The sequence below is a fragment of the Mauremys mutica genome, chromosome 1 (genome assembly GCF_020497125.1).
Source record: "Mauremys mutica isolate MM-2020 ecotype Southern chromosome 1, ASM2049712v1, whole genome shotgun sequence".
Classification (NCBI taxonomy): domain Eukaryota; kingdom Metazoa; phylum Chordata; order Testudines; family Geoemydidae; genus Mauremys; species Mauremys mutica.
In genome coordinates this window covers 199472742-199494612 of record NC_059072.1, presented here as the reverse complement: position 1 = coordinate 199494612, position 21871 = coordinate 199472742, and the positions used below count along the sequence as shown (strand labels likewise).

The window sequence follows — 21871 nt, the reverse complement described above, 5'->3', positions numbered from 1 at the left end:
GAGTTTAAGCCCTCTCCCACCAGTGGGTGATCTCCTTTACTTCTTTCTACACTCCTATATCACAGGAGCAGCCCTGCAGTGGGAGTATCAAGATCAATGCATCTCTCCTTTTCATACCATCCTCACTAGGGCTTTTAGTCTCATAATTCTAAACATTATAAAACTGGTTTAAAATGTCACTGGATTAGCTGCCTTTGTTTGTTTTGTTTTTAAAAAGATTGATGAAGAGAGGTAAATAGTAGTATCCCCCAGGAGTCTGCACTGGCTGTTCAACATAGACATAAAGGACCTGGAAAAGGGTAGGTACTGAAGTGACAAATTACTCAAGGATCTCACTAAACTGGGTGACTGGGCAACAACAGGGCAGATGAAATTCAATATTGATAAATACAAAGTAATGCATAGTGGAAGTCATAATCCCAGCTACAGTACACATACACAATGTTGGCGTGTAATTAGCTGTTACCACTCAAGAAAGAGATCTTGGAGTCTCTGTAGATAAGTTACAGAGAATCCACCATTTACACTAATTTAAACCTTCAAGTGATCCATGCCCCATGCTGCAGAAGGTGAAAACCCCCCCGTCTCTCTGCCAATTTGAGCCAGGGGAAAATTCCTTCCAGATGCCAAATATGGTGATCAGTTAAACCCTAAGCATGTGGGCAAGACTGACCAGCCAGACCCCTGGAAAAAAATTATCTGGAGTAACTCAGAGCCCTCCCTCTCTAGTGTCCCATCACTGGCTGTTGGAGATCAGCTACATGCCATTGTAGGCAGTCTCCTCATACCGTCCCCTCCATAAACTTACCAAGTTCAGTCTTGAAGCCATATATTTTTTTTGCTCTCACTGTTCCCCTTGGAAGACTGTTTCTAAAGACAGTGCAGGATACACCAGTCAAAACCGGTAGCCCCAGGGCTGACCTACCCCGTTTCTGTAGCACTTTGTATATGCTTAGAAACTGACAGTTAAGGCGGTACCACCGCTGCCTGTGGACACAATTCTATCACTATAAGGTGCCTTTCTACCACTAACAGAAATGATGCTATAGACATCTTATATTGATAAAATTGTGCCCAGAGGAGGGGGCAATACTGCTGCTTTAACTGTCAGCTTCTAAACATATACAAAGTACTACAAAAAAAACATGTGCCCATCCCCAGGGCTGACCTAATGGAGGTAGTCTACAGCTTGATTGAACTGTTCTGACTACAGATTTTACCATATTATAAAAATGGTGTAGACAAGCCCCTTGCGGTGGGAATAGATACCCATCTACCCTTCACTTGAGAGAAGACCAGCAGCTTAATACCATTTACTCCCACGTACATGCCCACTGATCAGACAGACTCCAGAGTGTGGCTTTACAGCAGCTTCAGAAAACAATTGGAGAAGTAACTTATTTCAGAGGTGATAGGAGGGGTCCTGTATGTGAAACACTTCAAGATTCTCAGATGAAGTGTGGCACTGTGGAAATGCAGTGTTGTCAAGCTTCAGTACAGTCACCCCCAGCACTGAAGCAGCCCCTCCCCTTTCCTCTCCCCCCAGCCAGGTCCCTCCCCCGAGAATCAAGGCCCTAGAAGTAGAGATTTAGCCAGGGGTATTTTTTGAGAAAAGTCAACCTGACCATGACTTTCACCCAAAATACCCCTGACTAAATCTTAGCCTTAATCAGGAGGATAATTTTAACATAGACCACATTACTAAAACTGGAAAAAAAACCCACTATCTTGTTTAAAGCAATAAGTTAAACATGTGAGGTGAATGTATGGAAAATGTTTTATGAAGTCATTGAATTTGAAAGTGACGAGTCACATTCGATCATATACAGTTTAAAGTGAATGGAATTTTAGTTTGGAGCCACAGAAGCACTTCTCCTCATCCCAGACAGGAGCAGAATGCCACTGTGCTTATTTTTAAATTCTGTCAAGAACCATAACTGAAGCTTATTTTCATATGAGTAAAGAGTCAATCTGGAAAATGAAGAAGGAAGAGTGGCACTGAAAGGGCATTCTATAATGCTAATTTACCATATCTTTGCACATGAAGCTCTGCTCTTCATACCTGTCACATGAAAGAAGTCCTTTCTTCCTAATTTAGGCACTGATTAGATTGTAAATGAACAGCAAATGACCACATGGAAGGAAAAAAATCATATGGAAACAAAGAACACATTAAACTACTTTTTCCATATTTAAATTTTCTATTAATTAGCAATACAAATAATATTTCAGTACACATTATAGGGTTTTTAACAGCAAGATTTTCATGTATACAATAAAGTGGTGTAAAGAATTTCCAGATGCTTCATTCCCCAAATAGCCACACTCCACATCCTGGGTCTTGTCTTCACTAGCAGTCACAACTTGCTTGAGCAGGTGAGGGAACCATGGCTTTGTTCTTAGTGTCTACTAGTTGTGGGTAAACCCTATCTTTGACACATCTTGCCCATGTGTTCTCTGACTACACAGGAAGGTTTGGTTCTTTTGCATCAAAACCTGACAAGTTCAGTTGAATGACTGTAGGAAGGGCTCTTCAGGTAGCCAAACCTATTATATTTTAGTGTCTGATACAAGCTTTAGGATTTCATTTCATGGTAAAGGATGTGATGCCTACAGAGAGTGCGTCTCCACACTGCAGTCCTAGAAGAAATTAATGCCATTGTTGTGCAAGCATCCGAAGACTCCGGGGAGAAATGATCGAACCTGTCTGTCCCTGTAAGCACTCCTTCCATGACGGTTCCTTAACTGGGAGCGAATTATGTGCTGGTTTCTCTTCAGCTCATATAAATCTTTTGGTTTTTTTAACTGGAACTTACTTTCTTTTCTTTTTTTACAAAAAAAAGAAAGGGGGGGGATACTTAAAATGGACACCTGAAAACAGGCTACTTCCATCAGACATAGAGCACCATGCCCACAGAGCAATTTTTCACATATGTAAAAGCTGAAGTGTAATTTTCTAAGTGCTAACTTACTGTGTGTGAAGGGACAGACTTTATATACAAGTACTGATGGGCCAAGACCAATACACAGTCATGGTGAGATAATCCGCTAATTCACTGAAAAATCTTTTCTAGTACCATATCCTACCATAAAGTGCTACAGTCCACTAAGATTTGTTAGAACCCAGACAAACTTAACAATGTTCATAGTAATCGTGCAGTCTTTTCTGCAAAGATGTTAATGCAAATGCAGCCATTTTACTCCAGTCATGTTGTCCTTTTCCTGCCCTTTTAGTGTTCATTTCCAGTTCATATTCAAATCTGTTTTTAAAAAGTCTCTCCTGGAGAAGGTACTTCATATGGTGAAGTGCAGTAGAAACCATTAAAAAAAAACGTCACCCAAGGTTACACAATGTTCTCAGGAAGTCAAGACTCCCACAACGTGGTTTGTTGATAGTGACACTATCATCTTTCTAGAGCATCAAGACAATGATGCTGGTACAGTGCTTCTACCACAATGTAATTAAGTTTTTTCACTTTCAATGGATCTGCTGTCTGAATGCACATTTGTGTTCAGAGTGTCTCTTATTAGGGCTTGACTTCCTGCTGCATTGGAAACAACTGACAAGGAGTCCCAGGGATCTTCCTCAGCACAATTATTCTGCAATTCTTCTAAAACAGGCATTTCAGGATCTTCTAAATACTAAAAAAAGCAAAAAACAGTAATTAGTTATAATTCTCTCTGCAGAACAAATGCTATAACAGACCAATCTCATGCTATATGGTTTAGGAATATGTGTAATTACATGAGCTGATATGCCACCCATAAATTAAGGTTACCCAACACTTCTCCATTATAAAACCCTATTTTCCGTTGTTTATAATTTTGCTGTACTTTAATTGTGTCAACCTCAGGCTGATTATTTGGTTTGCGGGGGGGGGGGGGGGGGGATTAAAAAAAATGCAGCCATTTCCAAGAAGGAGATTACAGAAAAATATGTTTTACATGTGTTAAAAATGTTCTTGCAACTGTTCTGCTGAGATGCTCTAGCCCAGAGGTGGGCAAACTACAGCCCATGGGACTGTCCTGCCCACCCTCGAGCTCCCGGCCAGGGAGGCTAGCCCCCGGCCCCTCCCCTGCAGCCACGCCGCCATGCAGGCAGTGCTCTGGGTGGCAGAGTTGCGCACTCCTGCCAAGCAGCACGGCAGTGTGTCTGGCTCCGTCCGGGCGGCGCAGCTGTCAAACATGCTGCTCTGAGCAGCATGGTAAGGGGGCCGGGGGGAGGTTGGCCGGGGCAGAGGTTCTGGGGGGCAGTCAGGGGACAGGGAACGTGTGTGTGTGGGGGGGGGAGGTTGGATAACCGTGGGAGTCTCAGGGGGCAGGGGTGTTGATAGGGGGCAGGGGACTGGTAGCAGGGGGGTTGGATAGGGGGAGGGGTCGGGTCTCAGGGGCTGGGGGGTCCTGGGAGGGGGTGGTTAGGGGACAAGGAGTGAGGGGGGTTGGATGGGTCGGAGGTTCTGAGGGGGCAGGAAGTGGGAGGAGTCAGATAGAGGGCAGGGACCAGGCTGTTTGGGGAGGCACAGCCTTCACTACCCGGCCCTCCATACAGTTTTGCAACCCCAATGTGGCCCTCGGGCCAAAAAGTTTGCCCACCCCTGCTCTAGCCCTTCTGTGCTTTGGAGCAGGGACCTGAAATTTGGCCTGGAGGGAGGGGTTGCCTTGGTGCCAGGGATGTGCCTTTTGCAATCCCCATGAAAATTCACCCAAATTTGGCCAAGATATAAGCCTCTGAAAAACTTTTTGTGCATGCTCAGTAGAGGCTTGTTAGAGTCTGGCAGCTAAATTCTCTGACGATTCCATCTGCTCAGAGCATGTTCCATCCCAAGGGCTGCAGGAGTTCTGCAGGACTTTCCCAGCAACGGCTTCTCCTAGCTGTTGCTGTGGCACTGAGCACCAGAACGGCAGGGATGTTGTGTCTCAGTGTTCCTTCTGCTGGCACCCAGGCAGTATGGAGAAGGACAAAGCAAACACTGGACTGCAGATGGATGAGGAATCAAGGGGAAGGGAACTAGAGACAGGGAGTGGCAGGTGGGATGAAGCTATAGGGAAAGAAGGGCCTAATCATTAGATTACAGAATCCAGACTCAAACCAGGATTCCCAAATATCTACATTCCCCTGCTGTCAGAAGATCTCTGTGAAACCCATTGGCAAAATGTGTGGCTCATCCCCCTCTAATGACTGGCTCACAAAGAGGATAACAGTTACCTCAAGTGATAAAGTTCTGTGCTATGGATCTCAAGGTCTGAACCCTGCCCATGACCCAGCTGGGGGTAAATTGCTTCCACATGATGGGATTATTTTTCTTCATTGTTTAAAGATTGGGAAAATTACATTAAAATACTACATTAAAAGAACATTAGGGTGCCTTTGAAGTCAAGCACTCAGAAGTTAGGAAATCCCAGGATGAAGGTTGCCTGTAACCTTAATTCAGCCTTTCTATACATATGCGTTCTGATACAATATTTAATTACATGATCACATGCTATGTTTTCCACCTCAGTCCCTTCCCCATTCAGTGCACAGGATGGCCCTGCTCTGGAAATGAATCAGGGTTGTGTAGTGCATGAGAGAGTTGTTTATAGGACCCGTGCCTTGTTTGTAGCAGAAGTTGGAGGGTGCGTGGTGAATGAAGCAGGGGATTTCATGAAGAGAAAGGATGGTCTCCTGTCCTGGTTAGGGACGTTGAACATCATCCTGGAGAACTAGATTCTTTTCCTGCCTCTGCCACAGAGTTCCTACGTGAAACTGGACAAGTCACGTAATCCAAAAATTTCACCGGTGGCCACTGTGATCTTGTCTACACTTACAGTGCCAGTGTAATGCTTAGTGAAAATGCTCCCTACGCCGACAGGAGAGCTTCTCCCAGCAGCGTAGGTACACCACCTCCCCAAGAAGTGATAGATACGTTGATGGGAGAAGCCCTCCTCTGTTCATATTACTGTCTATTCTGGGGTCAGGTCGGTATAACTATGTGGCTTGGCAGAGGTGATGGATATATATCGATGTGGGGGGCACATGGGGTCGCATGCCCCTTCCAGATTTCTGCCAGGGTTTATATATCTATCTATCTATCTATATATATATATATACACACACACACACACACTTTAAACAGGAGTAGGTTCAAAATATCACCTCTGTTGCTTGGGGCTGTGGATTTTCCATACCCTTGTATGACGCAATTTACTCCTGAGGGCATTTTGGCCCAAAAAATTAAAAATTCTGCTGACAGTATTTTTAAATTCTTCAAAATGTTATTTGTCAAATAAATGTGGAGGCTCTAGCATGGCATTGGGGAGCACAGGCCACTGGCTGCACAGAGATGGGGGAGAATGCATAGTGATCTCCCACTCCTGGACACAGACTCAGCAGTGAGGCTGCAGCCATCCCTGACACAATGCAAGGACCGGGCCTGTCCCAGAAACACCCCAGGGCCCTGGCCCTCCATGCCAGGTGTGGGCAGGCAGGCTTAGCAAGGCAGGATCCAAGTGTGGAGGGGATCCAGGTGTGAGTTGAGAGGGTTCTGTGTGGGGCAATCTGGGTGCAGCTGGCTCAATGAGGGATCCAGGAGTGGGGGGATCTGGATGCACAGGGGCTCTTTAGGGGGTTGCGGGTGAAATGGTAATGGGACTCTCCAGGGGGTACAGGTGAAGGTGATTGGAGCTCAGTGGGGGAGGCTCAGTGGTGCAGTCCAGATGCTGGGGCTCAGTGGGGTGGGGATCCAGATGCAGTAGGCTGGGGCTTAGTGGGGTGGGGATCCAGGTGGCTCGTCATAGTGGTCCAGGTGCAGGGGGAGGGGGACTAGGCTGGGGGGGTTCTATGTGTGCAGGGGGGTGAGGCTCAGGGTCTTGAACTCCCTGTACAGTGATCCTTCCCCCCTACAGCTGAGGAGCAATGGGCGCAGGAAGTGGGGAAGAGTTTGCAGAGCTTCCTGGAGCCTAGGGAGAAACCTGGAGGTAGGTCTGACCTGACTCTGGGTGCCGGCCGTGCAAGGGAAGAGGAAGTCCCATCCTCCCCAACTCTGCTGGGACTAGCAGCTGAGCCCAGCACCGGGTAGGAGCCACCAGCCGGGTCTTCCCTAGTCCCCCCCCTCTGCCCCACAGTGATTTACCTCTCTGTTGGCTGCCCTAGGCACCCAAAATGTAACTACTGGGGACGGTCACTTGAAAGCCATGAGAGCATCTTTTGCTTCCCCATCAGAAAGTCATTTTTCTGCAGGGAAGCAAAGAAATCTGTGGGGGACATGAATTCTGCGCATGCACAGTGGTGCAGAATTCCCCCAGGTGTAACAGTTATACCAACATAAGCTGGTAATGGAGACCAAGCCTCTGTGTTCCACTTCTGGATGCCTGAAATGAGCCGCTTGGCACCAGATGTGCAGAAGTGCTAAGCATTCACACCAGCAATTGAAGTCAATGGGAACTGTGCTCTCAATACATAACATGCTATAAAAATACCAAGTTCTCTGAAAAATCAGGCCCTCAGATGTCTTCAGTTAGGCAACCAAAATTAGTGGACACTTAGTAATTTTGGCCTTACTTTCTCTGTACCTCAGCACCCCACCCGTAAAAAGGGGATATTACCAGGGACAGATCTAGCTTTTTTGTGGGCCCCAAGCACGGCAGTTAGGCAGCCTTAGGTGGCTTGCCTGCGGGAGTTCCCCGGTCCCGTGGCTTCAGCGGCTTGCCTGCGGGAGGTCCGCTGGCCCTGCAGCTTTGGCGTACCTGCTGCCGAATTGCTGCCAAAGCCATGGGACTGGCAGACCTCCCAGATGCAAGCTGCTGAAGGCTGCCTGACTGCTGCCCTTGCAGGGACCGGCAGGATGCCCTCCATGGCTTGCCGCCCCAGGCACGCACTTGGAGCGCTGGTGCCTGGAGCCGCTGCTGGATATTACCCTTTCATCTCAGGTGTGTTTGGCAGATAATTCATTGATGTTTGTGAAGCACTAAAGATACTATGGGGAAAGCAGAGTTTGAAGGGTGTGCAGTAAATGAAGTGTGTAGGGCCACACACAGAATGAGGGGGATAAAAAGAAATATTGAATAACCCACTCATTGAATGAGACAGAGATTCTGTGGAAAAAGTCATGTTTGATCATGTAATTAAAGACTGTAACATCAGAATGCATACATACATGGGAGTTGAATTAAAGTTGCACCAGCAACCTTATTTTGGGTAGTTCCCAAATTCTAAGTGCTTGACTTTGCAATATTAATAATGTTTCTTGCAATGTAGATTTTTTTAACGCAAACAAATCCTCACAAACTAAAGAGCAAACCCTGCAGTCCTCAGTCACTGACTTTCCACTGAAGTCACTAAGAATTTTGCCTGAATTAGGATTGCAGAATTTGGCCTTCAAGTATTTTCATGATGACAGGAATAACTCTAAGAAGTTAATCTGATATATGATTAATCATATTTAAATGATCACAAATGTCCCAATGTACTTTTCTGTTAAATTTACTGGGATTCTGTTGCTTACTGGAAGATAGGAGAAAAAAAACCTGCAGCATTTTTCATTTCATACTGAACTAGGGAATTTCCATTCTATTTCTTATCATCTGTTGATATCAGCTGAGAAAACTTGGCAAGGCAAAATGAAAGTAAATTCAGTAGGGATTTTCCAGCCTCTAACTACTTTGTAAATTTAGCCACGTATGCATCAGGAGCATTCTGTAGTTTCTTACCACTTTATCTATCCAGAGTAGGAATTTCTCCATGTTAAATTATCACTTTAATATAGAAGCATCCGAACTTACTTTCACTCTACCTACATAGTTAACGTACATTCCACGACTGTACTGTGTTTGCAACATATATATGGAGCAATTTTTAGTGCCATAATTTGGAGAGGGTGATCTTAAAAGTTGGCGCTATTTAGCAGTCATTACAAAAACCAAAGCTACTATCAACAGTCCTTTCAAAAATGCGTCCATCACACAGAACTTGAGGCTGCTAGGAAACATCAGAATCACACGTACACAGGAATCAGACTCTGTTCTTGTGAGCATAGATGCACACATGTGACTCATGAGCTTTAAAAAAAAACAAAACCAAAAAAACGAACAAAAACAAAAAAAAAACCCACTAAATCAAAGGTCAAATAGCTATTTAAACTAACAGTACAGCAAACTAACTTTTTTTTCCTAACTTGATTAGCTCAGACTTGACTGTTAAGTCATTTTCAGCAAAACAGTGTTCTAACTGGTTTAAAAGGTTTCCTTTATGACAACCAGTTTCATCAATACACAGCATTAATGTTTTTAAAGCCTGTTTCATTTCCCATCTTAGAGACACTTGTTTGAAAGTTGTGTTTCATGACATGACCTATTCTAACTATCTTTTAAAAGCAAAACACACCACAAATTAACCATTTGGCAGCCTGTCACCTACAAACAGAGCTCTGACATCACCAACAAAACTTTAAGTGTGACAGCTCTAAGTTGTAAAAGCAGCAAAGAGTCCTGTGGCACCTTATAGACTAACAGACGTATTGGAGCATGAGCATGCATCCGACGAAAGCTCATGCTCCAATACGTCTGTTAGTCTATAAGGTGCCACAGGACTCTCTGCTGCTTTTACAGATCCAGACTAACACGGCTACCCCTCTGATACAGCTCTAAGTTGGAAACTTTTAGTTGCTGAATTAGTCAAAGTATCCAGTGATAGATTCTTCATCAATATAATGCAAATCAATAGAGTACACTATATGTTGATTAATCACAGCATTCTATTAGCTAGAGTTATCTAATTTCACAGGTAGGTGTTCAAGTTGGCTGACATCTCAAATGTTAAGACTGGGTGGGTCAAGTACAGGAACTGGGCTGTAATATACCTACTATATTTTATACACAGTATAAAGCACTATAGAATTGCCATCAGGCTGCGTGCCTGCCACCAGAAATTCACTTCTGGATGTGGAGCAAAGAAAAGTTTCATGCACTTTACATCAGTGGTGTAGGTAGGACAGGAAAACTGGCTGCAGGGCATGCTTTTGGGCAGGTGGGCAGGCAATGACCAGGCGGGGAGGGCAGCAGGGATGGGGGGCCCACTCCCCCACATCACCCCTTACCACTCAGCAGGCACCTGGGGCACACAGGCTGCAGGGCATGCCCATGGGGCAGAGGGGGAGCCCCACCAGGGCTCAAGCTCCATCCACCCCTCCCAACCTTAGGTCGGTATCTGTCAGACTAGCTGCGTCCCCTACCTGCTGGCGACGCACACTGCTGGCACTGGGCTAGCACTGGGACCGTAGACCAGGGCAGCAGTGCATGGCGCCGGCAGGCGAGGGATGCGGTCGGACACTGAGCTGGGATTGGGATTCCCAGCCTGTGGATTCGGTGGGCTCCATGGATGGGCCTGGAAGCTAAGTGGGCTGGCTGTGGCCCACTCAGACCCATCCATGGCTACACCTCTGCATTCTAAGGGGAAAAGACCTGTGTCTTTGAATACATTTCAGTGGGAACAGAGGACGCTCAGCACCTCAGACAGCTGAACACAAGATTTTTATTGTTGAAGAGTTATTCCAGGGCTAGTTAGAAAGCCTAGAAGCCAAAAACTTTCATAATGTTACAAGCTACAACATGGCATAGCATTTTAGTTGGCTTCTATATTAACACTATTTTAATTATAGATACAGGTGACAGGGCAGGGACAAGGAATAAGTTATTTTATCATGACACTTATCTCTGGCATTAAATCGGATTCAAACTATTTTTTACAGGTAGATTTTAAAGACAGAGCAAATAAGTACATTTTAATGAATTCAAGAAATAATCAGTTTGTGATTTTTTTTGCTACACCTAAGGAGTGGGACAATATCAGATCTGCTTCCTGTAACTCAGACGCTGAAAGCCTGGAATTTGCTCTAAAGGAGGAACTGTGTGACTTTCTGAAACGCTAAAAAAATACATATGAAACAGAAGCCACTGCCATATATTAACTATGGTAACTTGTTCTAATGACAATCTTTTCACATATCCATAGCTGTAAGACAGGGGTGGGCAAACTTTTTGGCCCGAGGGCCACATCTGGGTATGGAAATTGTATGGTGGGCCATGAATGCTCACAAAATTGGGGGTTGGGGGTGCGGCATGGGGTTAGGGCTCCAGCTGGGGGTGCGGGCTCTGGGCTGGGACCGAGGGGTTTGAAGGGTGGGAGGGGGAATCAGGGCAGGGCACGGGAGGGAGTCAGGGGTGCAGGCTCCGGGTGGAGCTTACCTCAAGTAGCTCCCAGAAGCAGCTGCATGTCCCCCATCCAGCTCCTATGCGGCGGCACAGCCAGGCAGCTCTGTGCGCTGCCCTGTCTGTAGGTGCCACCCCTGCAGCTTTCATCGGCCGCAGTTCCCAGCCAATGGGAGCTGCAGGGGCAGCGCGCAGAGCCCCCGGCTGCCCCTACGCGTAGGAGCCAGACAAGAGACATGCTGCTGCTTCCAGGAGCTGCACATAGCAGGGAAAGTTCCCGACCCCACTCCTGGGCTGAAGCGCCGGAGCAGGGCAAGCCCCAGATCCTGCTCCCTGGTGGGAGCGTGAGGGCCAGATTAAAACATCTGGAGGGCTGGATGTGGCCCCTGGGCCGTAGTTTGCCCACCTCTGCTGTAAGAAGAAGAAAAGCACTGGGCCAGCTAACCCCTCTTGGAAAACAAATAATACAAGCAGAATCGTTTCTTAATATGTATCATTATAAGTGTTGTTTGCCTGAAAACAGGTTCACTGTTGCTGAAGCATTTGCCTGATTTCTGCTGCTTACTATCCAGCTGAAATTCTAATGACCTCCACACCAACTGAGGGTTATAAATTCTAATGGAGAGTAAACATTAGAAAACAGATTAACTCTTACCGTCCTTTCCATAATATACCGTGTATTTTTAATAAGTGAACATATTTAGGTACTTATGTGTCCCCCTGCCCATCATCATAATAATATCTAATTGCATAAAATTATTAAACTTATCCTCACAAAACCCTTTTGAGGTGGGAAATCATCATCTTCATTTTACAGATAGGAACTGAGGCAGACACAGATTAAGTGACTTGCTCAAGGTCATGCAGAAAATCTATAGCAGACTTGGAAACTGAACCCAGACCCTGAAGTCCTGATCCAGTTCTTTAATCACAAAAGTACCCTAGCTCAAAGGATTGTTTTTGATAGTAGAAATGTTTAACCCATGATGTGGAAGATGTCTCAAGCCATAACTTTTAATTCATGATAAATGGAAAAACATTTCCTGTTTAAAACATTAAAAAGAGGAAGATGAACAGAGCTGAAATGTTCTTCAGTACAGAGACGCATGAGCTACCAGAAAAAAGTCACATGCATCTTTCGTCATTCATCTGTGAATTGCAAGAAACCATAACAAACAAAAGAACCCCAGAACACCCAAGACCAAACCCTCCATCCCGCCAGGCCCTCAGAGATTCTGATATTCGGTCTCTACTCTTAAAATGGCATGTGCTCACCTGTAATTCAGTACCTGGATCCTTAAAAAGTCTACTTAACTCCCAAAGACACTACTAATACTGTACCACCTGCCATTCAGTCTCAGTTCTGTAATGAAGAATTGGTCTGCATCAACCCTGATCAATCAATATTATTTATTTTAAAACAAAAAACTGAGTATTTTTTCATATTCCGACAGTTTCACACAAAGGAACACCACAATATCTGTACTTAAGTAGAGAGTGAGCAAGGGATTCCAGCTAAGTAAAATGGCATAAACTGGAGTAACATTACAGCCACACTAACTATGAAAAATAACAAGCTATACTGCATTTATGGACTTCAGATGTAAACTCAGAAAGGCAAGAGTTTAATATTTTGTAGCTTCTATGTGACCTCAACTAACCTAACCAGTTCACTCCAGTCACACCACTACCTCTTTTGCTAAACAGAAAGATAAAAAAAATACATACCTCTTCAATATGTGGTGGAATTTTAAAAGGAGGTTGAAACCAATATTTAACAACTTGATGAAATTTCTGAATAAAAAGGAAGCAGACAATTGCTAAGATCACCACAGTAACTGTGGCTGCAACAAATATTACTACTACAAATCCAGCTCTCATTGCATCTAAAAAGAGAAAAAAAAAATAGTATCACTATGTAATGTACATATCAAAAGTTTTTTCTTTTTATTCCATTGGTGTCAAGTTTATAAACAAGTTTTGATAACTTTTTAATGTGAAAACTAATCAATTGTCTTGGATAATAATTTAAATTGCATCATAATAAGCAAGAGGCTTTTATAGACTTCCTTTGTTTAACACAATGATATAAAAGCTTCACCTATTGTGCACTGCAGTATAACTGCATAACTTATATGTCATGCGTAGCTTCTGCCAGAGGTGGTAAAAGTGTATTTAAGGCACATGTAACAGTTTTCCTAGAATCAAGGCTTAGACATGACAGTGACGGACACTATCAAAAAACAAGATAAAATAATACTCTCCAGCTTTAACATGGGAGTAAAAAAAAGCTATGGGAAACACAAACTTTATAAAAAATTGTTGGGAAGAGGAGGAGAAACACATCAATAGCAAGTACATCATGCTACGTCTCATACTTCTCAAAATTTTGTTTGAAATGAACACTGCTATCTTAAGCCAAACAATGCAGAAATTCACGGGCTGAGATCCAAATCCCACTAAGCAGAAGAAATATTAATATTAGGGTATTTGCCCTGGATAATTTGCATTGTTCTATTAAACAATGATTCAGTGTGAGATACCAGAATGGCAGACCCAGAGGCTTAACTCTTATTTAAATTCATCCACCTTGCCCTCCTAATGCACTCTCACACTGAAGCATGTACTTAACATATGAGTAGTTCCAATGGTATGCACATTGTTAGGTTCCAGGGAAATTTTTTTTGCCAGACAAAAGACTACATATACATTACACACGCATATACACAGTATAAGTTTTAAACAATTTAATACTGTACACAGCAATGATGATTGTGAAGCTTGGTTGAGGTGGTGAATTCAGTGGGTGGAAGAGGGTGGGATATTTCCCAGGGAATGCCTTACTGCTAAATGATGAACTAGCATTCGGCTGATCCCTGTTGTTAATGTAACCATATACTCTACAAGGCAGCACGAATGGAGGGAGGGGAGACAGCATGGCAGAGAGAGACAGAGACACACACCATGCGTATGTGAGAGAGAGCGACCGTGTGAGAGAGATGCGCGTTGCACCTTTAAGTACGCTGACCCCACTCCAAGTAAACTGCCTTTTTAAGTAGATCAGCAAGTTGAGACAGCAGCTGCTGCCAGCAAGCTCCCCCTGTCCTGAGCCCTGTCATGTCCCCTCATTGCCCTATGGAGATGGGGTACAGGAGTGGGGGAAGGGGGACACCCTGACATTAGTACCCCTCTTCCACGACCCCCCCACCCCCAGCAAGCAGGAGGCTCCTGGGAGCAGCTCCATGGCAGAGGGCAGGAGCAGCACATGGCAGTGGGGGAAGGGACAGCTGAACTGTCGGCAATTGATAGCCTGCTGGGTGGCTGCCACACAGGGAACTTAAGGGAGTGGGGAGCTGATAGCGGGGCTGCCAGTCCACCCTGGTTCCAAGCCCCCACCACTAGCTCCAATGGGCTGCTCTTCCTGCAAGCAGTGGACAAAGCAGGCGGCTGCCAAACAACGTTATAAGGGAGCATTGCTCAACTTTAAACGAGCATGTTCCCTAATTGATCAGCAACATAATAACAAAACAACCTTAACCGGGATGATGTTAAGTGAGTAGTTAGTGTGTTTTAAGAGCTTTGCTAGGTTACAGCCAGAGTGCTCAGCATCTTGCAGGATCACGCCCTAAAACAGCACCTTGTTTGACACATTTGTGTAAGGAGAGAAAAAGGAGTACATGAGCATGGAGCCTATACTGCCTTCTCATGCCTAGAGGTGATTCCTCCAGGTTAGAGTATGAGATGTAACATGAGAACCTAAGTCTACACAGGCCTTACAACAGAGTTTAAAACCAGGCTTAAGCTCAGATATAGACAGACCAGATTCTAACATTGTGGCCAACAGTATAGATGGGACCAAACTTTACCGGTTTCTGAATTGTCCTTGCCCTCCCCAACCTTGTCTCACCCCTCCCCTCCAATCTCTCTCTCTCCTGCCCCTGTTCTCCACACAATGGCAGAGCAGGCGATCAGGTGAACGGGATAGGGCAGAGAGGGACATGGTGAGTTTGGGAGAGTACCATCATTTTCCCTCAAACAAATTTGACCCAAGGTGAGAAAAGGAATTACCAGCAAGTAATTTTCCCTTAGAATACCAATATATATATATTTGTACCTTAATAGTCCCATCAACAACCACCCCAAAAAAAAAAAATCTAGGAGGGGTGGGGAAAGGGAGGCAGATGCTCTGTTTTACTTTCTCTTATTTATTGAGCTGCTGAAAAAAAACCTCATTATGTGAAAATGAATGTGAATATGCTCTTGAACTACTAAAAAACAGTGCCCTTTTAGAACTGAAGACAGGTACTGGTTGTGTGATACAGTAAATTAAAACAGCCAGCCATTTAAGACTCAAGTTTTATACCAGTTTCACTACACAAGAGATAAAACAGGTGTTCATGAAATAAGATTTATACCACTAGCTGCAGTTTTGTGACAATTTGTTTCGCTTAATGGTCCAATGTTGTCATCCAATACGTTGACTTTTGCTCGTATTTGAAAACAATACATTGTCAGTTGCTTTAGATTCAGAAGTCCAATTCGGGTATTCTTGGTCCATTCTGTTTCCTGTTTTTTTTTTTTTTTTAAAAAAAGTTAAGTTCTATGTTAGTGCAACTAATATTATTACAAAGATTTCTATTAAGAGTTTTCTTCAATATAATCAACTTGAAAAAACGTTTCCATTCAAAAGCTTCACAATATTATTTTTCATAACTAACATTATGCAAAAGTTGTACACCTCTATCCCGATATAACGCTGTCCTCGGGAGCCAAAAATATCTTAACGCGTTATAGGTGAAACCACATTATATATATATATATTATATTATATATACAGTATGAGCTTCTTATTGCAGTGCATTTTAAATGCAAATTTTATTAGAGGCATTCTGCTTCAATGAAACAAAATCTGGCTATTTACGCTCCCCATCTACCACGGACATGATTATTTATTTTGTGAATGCATGTAGGTTAATGTAAAATTTCACTGTACACGAAACACCCTTAGAACCTCTGAAAGTCTGCAGTATTTTTGTACCAATTCCTGCAGTAAAAGGTGATTTGGCAGAAGAAGTAGGAGTTGGAAAAACAACAAAACAAAAATATCGTCAAAAACAAATCTGCTGCTTTAAAATACCAGTTTGTAGGCTAGGATGCCCAGAACCATTATCTAGGGATTAAAGACAGATGAAAGTATGGTGTTCATGTTTTGCATCAACCCTCCACTCTTGACACTAGAGCCACTGGCCCCAGACAGCAAGAACTGAATTAGATGAAGTTCTGTCCAGTGAAGATCAAGACTTTCACCAATTTATCTCTTGGCCTACTCACAAGAATGGAGCTAACAGAGAGAACTGTAGGGCAACGCTAAATCATAGAATCATAGAATCTCAGGGTTGGAAGGGACCTCAGGAGGTCATCTAGTCCAACCCCCTGCTCAAAGCAGGACCAAACCCAACTAAATCATCCCAGCCAGGGCTTTGTCAAGCCTGACCTTAAAAACCTCCAAGGAAGGAGACTCCACCACCTTCCTAGGTAACCCATTCCAGTGCTTCACCACCCTACTAGTGAAAAAGTTTTTCCTAATGTCCAACCTAAACCTCCCCCTCTGCAACTTGAGACCATTACTCCTTGTTCTGTCATCTTCTACCACTGAGAACAGTCTAGATCCATCCTCTTTGGAACCCCCTTTCAGGTAGTTGAAAGCAGCTATCAAATCCCCCCTCATTCTTCTCTTCTGCAGGCTATTCTTCTTCTGTACTCTTATGTCCACAGTCCTAGCAAAGCTAGCGCTGGGTAGCTCAGTTAAGAACTTGATTCATTCTTAATGTCAAAGCTAAAAGCTATGACATGAGGGTCTGAGTTCTGTCTCATCTGTATGTCAGCTAGAGGAAGAGGAGTACACCTCTACCTCAATATAGCACGACCCGATATAACACGAATTTGGATATAACGTGATAAAGGGGCTGGGGAGGGGGCGGGGCTGCGCACTCAGGCAGATCAAAGCAAGTTTGATATAATGCAATTTCACCTATAATGCGGTAAGATTTTTTGGCTCCTGAGGACAGCGTTATATCGAGGTAGAGGTGTATGTTAAAGGTGTGTCAGAAAACTCAATTTTTCTGGGAAAGGAGGGAGGTGCATTAACCTTGGCACTGTCTTTTTTTAAAAAAAGCTCAGCTAAGCTTAACTGAAATGAAACAGGTAAGTAGTTGGAAAACCAGAGGCTGGGCCGTCCCTAGGGGAGGTGCAGGGCCCAGGGCAAATCAGCCTTCTGGGGCTACCCTTAATATTTTTTATACAGATGTAATCTGGTTATAGTGAACTTCAAGGGCAGCTGCTGGCCGCAGGTTAAATATTGATAGCACCCAGCTGTATAATTATAGTGTTGTTATAAAAAAGAACTACAATATAATAATGAAATTCATATAATTTAAAAAAAAATAAAAAAAAATCAGTGCCATACCACTTACATTCTGAAATCCACCTTCCCTGACTTCCTCACAGCAAAACTTACTTCCCAGGTACATATGGTCTTGCTACCCTCAGTGGATTTTTTTTTTTAAATGCAATTACACATTTGCAACACTGAGAGTTCATGTCTCGGGAACTGGGTGACTCTTGGAAGGCCTGTGTGTGCCCTGGTGCTGGGGGACCTCAGGACGCCCCAGCATGAAGGAGGGGCTCTAAGATCTGTTTTCTCTGGGGGCTGGGAGGGGGAGGGGAAGCAGAAAAGCAGGTGGATGGAGGACCCCAGTCCTAGTTGGTGGTGGAGAGAGCAGAGTTGTAGTACCCCAGGTCCTGGTACTGCTGGGAGGGGAACCCCAAGGCTGGAGAGATGAAAGGCAAGGAGGACCCTGAGGCAAGGGGGTGATAAAGGCTGGCCCTGGCCTGGAGGTGGCACTGGAGGACCCCACACAGTGCTGGGAGAGGGGAGAAAGGGCAGTGGAAGGGGGAAGTGTGGGGCACTGGAGGGACACCTATGCTGGGTGATGGAGACTACTGGCTGGCACTCACCTGTGCTAGGGAACCCCCTGTGCTGGTGGAGGGTCCCGCTGGAAAAGGGAAGGGTCAGGGTCAGCCTGCCCAGGCATTAGTGGTTGGGAGGCGCTCGGACCCTGCGGCAGGAGGCGACACCGAGCCCCGGCGGAGCTGGGTTGAGGCCGGGTCGCTGGCTGCTACCGCAGAGACTGAGCCCAGGGGGCTGTAGGAAAGGAAAAGAAACAAACACCTTGGCCAATGAGTGCGGGGGATGGGGCCGACCCCTGCTGCCAGCACCAGGCCCCCTGGGCCGTCCTGGCCTCCCCACATTCCCCTGAAGCACATGGCCCGGGGCAGTTGCCCTGATCTGCCCTGTGGATGGGATGACTCTGGCCAGAGGCAGATAATTTCATAAATGAAAAAAATGGGTCAGTCTATGTCTTTAAAACAAAAATTCCTCATTTGTGGGCAGTTTATTCACCCCAAAGCCAGCCTGTCTAAACTGGGAATTTGCCCTGCTTATAGCCACTGGTAGTCCAAACAAAAGTATAACTATACTAGTGACTTGGAGTACACCATATGTTTGCAAAACCTCTATAGATAGAGCCCTACCAAATTCATGGCCATGAAAAATGCATCATGGACCATGAAATATGGTCTCTCCCGGTGAAATCTGGTCTTTTGTGTGCTTTTTCCTTATACTATACAGATTTAACAGAAGAGACCAGTGTTTCTCAAATTGGTGGTCCTAACCAAAAAACTAGTTGCGGGGGAGGGGATGGGGGTGTGTCACAAGGCTATTTTAGCGGGGGTCGCAGTATTGCCACCCTTACCTCTGCACTGCTGCCTTCAGAGCTGAGTGGCTGGAGGGCAGCAGCTGCTGACTGAGGGCCCAGCTCTGCAGGCAGGAGCACAGAAGTAAGGGTGACAATATCATACCATGCCATCCTAACTTCTGCACTGCTGCTGGTGGCAGCTCTGCCTTCAAAGCTGGGCTCCTGGCCAGCAGCTGCTGCTCTCAAGCTGCCCAGCTCTGAAGGAATTGCCGCCACCAGCAGAGTGCAGAAGTAAGGGTAGCAGTACCACAACCCATTTCCCGCCCCCCCACCCCTCCCCAATAACCTTGCGATCCCCCCACAACTCCTTTTTGGATCAGGACTCTTACAGTTATAACACCATGACATTTCAGATTTAAATAGCTGAAATCATGAAATTGATTACAGTTTTTAAAATCCTATGACCATGAAATTGACCAAAATGGACTGTGAATTTGGTAGGACCCTATCTATAGGCCATGATTTGAACTGGCACAGCTCACCTTACTTGATACTGCACAAATCAGGTCTTGTAGCAGTTTTTCCCACCTGTCTACATTAAGACTTTGATTTGAACCAGCACAGCTACTCCAGTAACTGGACACAAGTGGCTGAAATTCCCAGTGCAAACAAGACCGAGATAGAGAGAAAAATCTCAGAGGTCCTAGGTAAAATTTTCAAAAGTGCCTAAGTGACTTAAGAGTCTGATTTTCAGAAGTGACAAAGGTGTTTAGGAGCCCAAATCACTTTTGAAAATGGGACTGCTAAGTGCTTTGGAAAACTTTACATCCATTCAATTATTAAACACATAATACATTTGAGCCTAGATTAGATTAACTTCCCTTCAGTTAACTAACAAGCTTCCTTTCTGCTGGAAAAAAGGTCAATATTACAACTTTGCCCTCCATTTCTGTCTAGCATTTTACCAAAGAAAGGAGAGAGATAAGAAGAATTCTTACATGTTGTTTATTTGTTGATTCCTCCCAGTAGCGCACAAGATATTGTAAAGTATCTTCTTTTACAGTGTGCAAGAAGTTAAGGAAAAGTGAATCATGCGTTGAATCCACATTTACTATAACAGGAGGCCCTATAGTAGCTGAAAATGAATAAAAAATAGATGAACATTTGGAATTTTAAAAAATGAGCACATTTCCTACTAGTTTTGATCTGATACATAATAAGAAACTACTGAATACAACAGCCTATCTGGAAGAGATATAAAGTGTTCAAATACCATTTACTCTATTTCATATAGCTCCATAGCACTAAATATTGGCTTTGTCATGAATATAGGGGAAAGGGTTAAGCAGTTCAAATAACCAAGTTAGCACCTGATTAGAAGGACCAATGAGAAAAGAAGATCCTTTCAAATTGGGGGGGGGGGGGTACGTGGCGGGAGAAGGATTTGTTTGTTGTTCTCTTTTGTTGTTCCCTCTCCGGATGAAGGGAGAAATCAACCAGGTACAACATCTCCTGAAAATATACCTGGAATAATCCATCTAAAACCATAGAGATTGTAAGTAGGGCAAAGAAATGCGTTAGGTTATCTTTTGTTTTGGCTTGTGAATTTTCCTATGCTACAGAGATAGTTTTATTCCTGTTTTTGTAACTGTGAAGCTGAGCCCAGAGGGGAATCGTCTGCATTTTAAATCTTTTTATTACCCTGTAAAGTACTTTCCATCCTGATTTTGCAGGTGTGATTCTTATTTTTTTCTTTATAAATAAAGTTCTTCTTTTAAGAACCTGATTGTCTTCAGGACACTGAAATCAAAGGGTCTGATCGGTGCTCACATTGCTAAGGCAATTGGTTAGTATATTATTCTCAAGCCTCCCCAGGAAAGGGGGTTAAGGGGCTTGGGGGGGATATTTTGAGGGATAGGGATTCCACGTGACCATCCCCTGAATATTTGTGTAAAATCACTTGGTGGTGGCAGCATACCATCCAAGGACAAGGAAAGGAATTTGTGCCTTGGGGAAGTTTTAACCTAAATTACTAGAATATAAACTTAGGGGGTCCCCACATCTGTACCCCAGAGTTCAGAGTGTGTGTGTGTGGGGGGGTGAACCTGACAGGCTTTTTATGTGAATTTAAATGATACAAAGAATCATTTCGTCTACTTTATCTTGAAAAATTATCAAGCTGTAGTAGGATCTATCTGCAGTTCACTCTGAGTTTTGCATAGCCTTGTTGACATTAATCTGATTTAAATTTTTCCTGCAAAATGCCAGATCAGTTATGCATTCTGGGCCTCCCATATTGCCTCCCAGCAAAGGAGCCTCATCTGTTCCAGCAGACAGAACACTGGACTTAAAGTCAGAGGATGTGGGTTCTATTACTGGCTATGCTACTGACTCATTGTGTGATTTTGGGAAAATCATTTCACTCTATCCCTCAGTTTTATCCACAGTGAAGTTTACCAGCATTTACAAAGCACTGACAACTACAGATAAACACATACCATATATGTGCTTCTTAATTATCATCATATCTTATTGGTAGTCTCTCTCACACACCCCTTCAACAGGCAATCAACTCCAGAGTAGTGTGTCTCACGTCCAAAGCCTACGTACAGGTGGAGAATGCCGCAAAAGGAAACTGACGAGGATGTTATAACCCCACTCAGTTTCAATTCACAGCCAGCTGCATCTGTGAAGTGCTCCTGTATTTCAACACGGCACTACTGTTATATGCTGCAGTTGCTAAGAAGAGAAAAAGAAAGCAAAAAGATTCTAGAGGAAGAAGGATGAGAAGACAGATGCAAGCAAGGAGAAGTTAGATGCATGCAACACAGTGGAAGGAGAACCAAGGCCTTGTCTATTGCTAGAGAGATTTATCCTGGTTCTAGCCACAGGTGTGGCTGCATTGGTACCACCTCTGGTATAGACAGGCA

At 44.3% G+C, this 21871-nt stretch overlaps 1 protein-coding gene across 1 annotated transcript in view; it reads right to left on the bottom strand.

The window, feature by feature from the left end:
* Nucleotides 1-2187: 2187 nt before the first annotated feature.
* The window catches only part of IFNGR2 (interferon gamma receptor 2), a 38017-nt gene continuing 18333 nt past the window's right edge, over nucleotides 2188-21871 (bottom strand). Inside the window, exons 4-7 of the mRNA XM_045002351.1 lie at nucleotides 19940-20076; nucleotides 15600-15750; nucleotides 12913-13070; nucleotides 2188-3642 (exon numbers count right to left, since the gene is read on the bottom strand). Coding sequence (XP_044858286.1) covers nucleotides 3463-3642; nucleotides 12913-13070; nucleotides 15600-15750; nucleotides 19940-20076 — 626 coding nt within the window. The 3' untranslated portion in view covers nucleotides 2188-3462. The remainder of the gene's footprint in view (nucleotides 3643-12912; nucleotides 13071-15599; nucleotides 15751-19939; nucleotides 20077-21871) is intronic.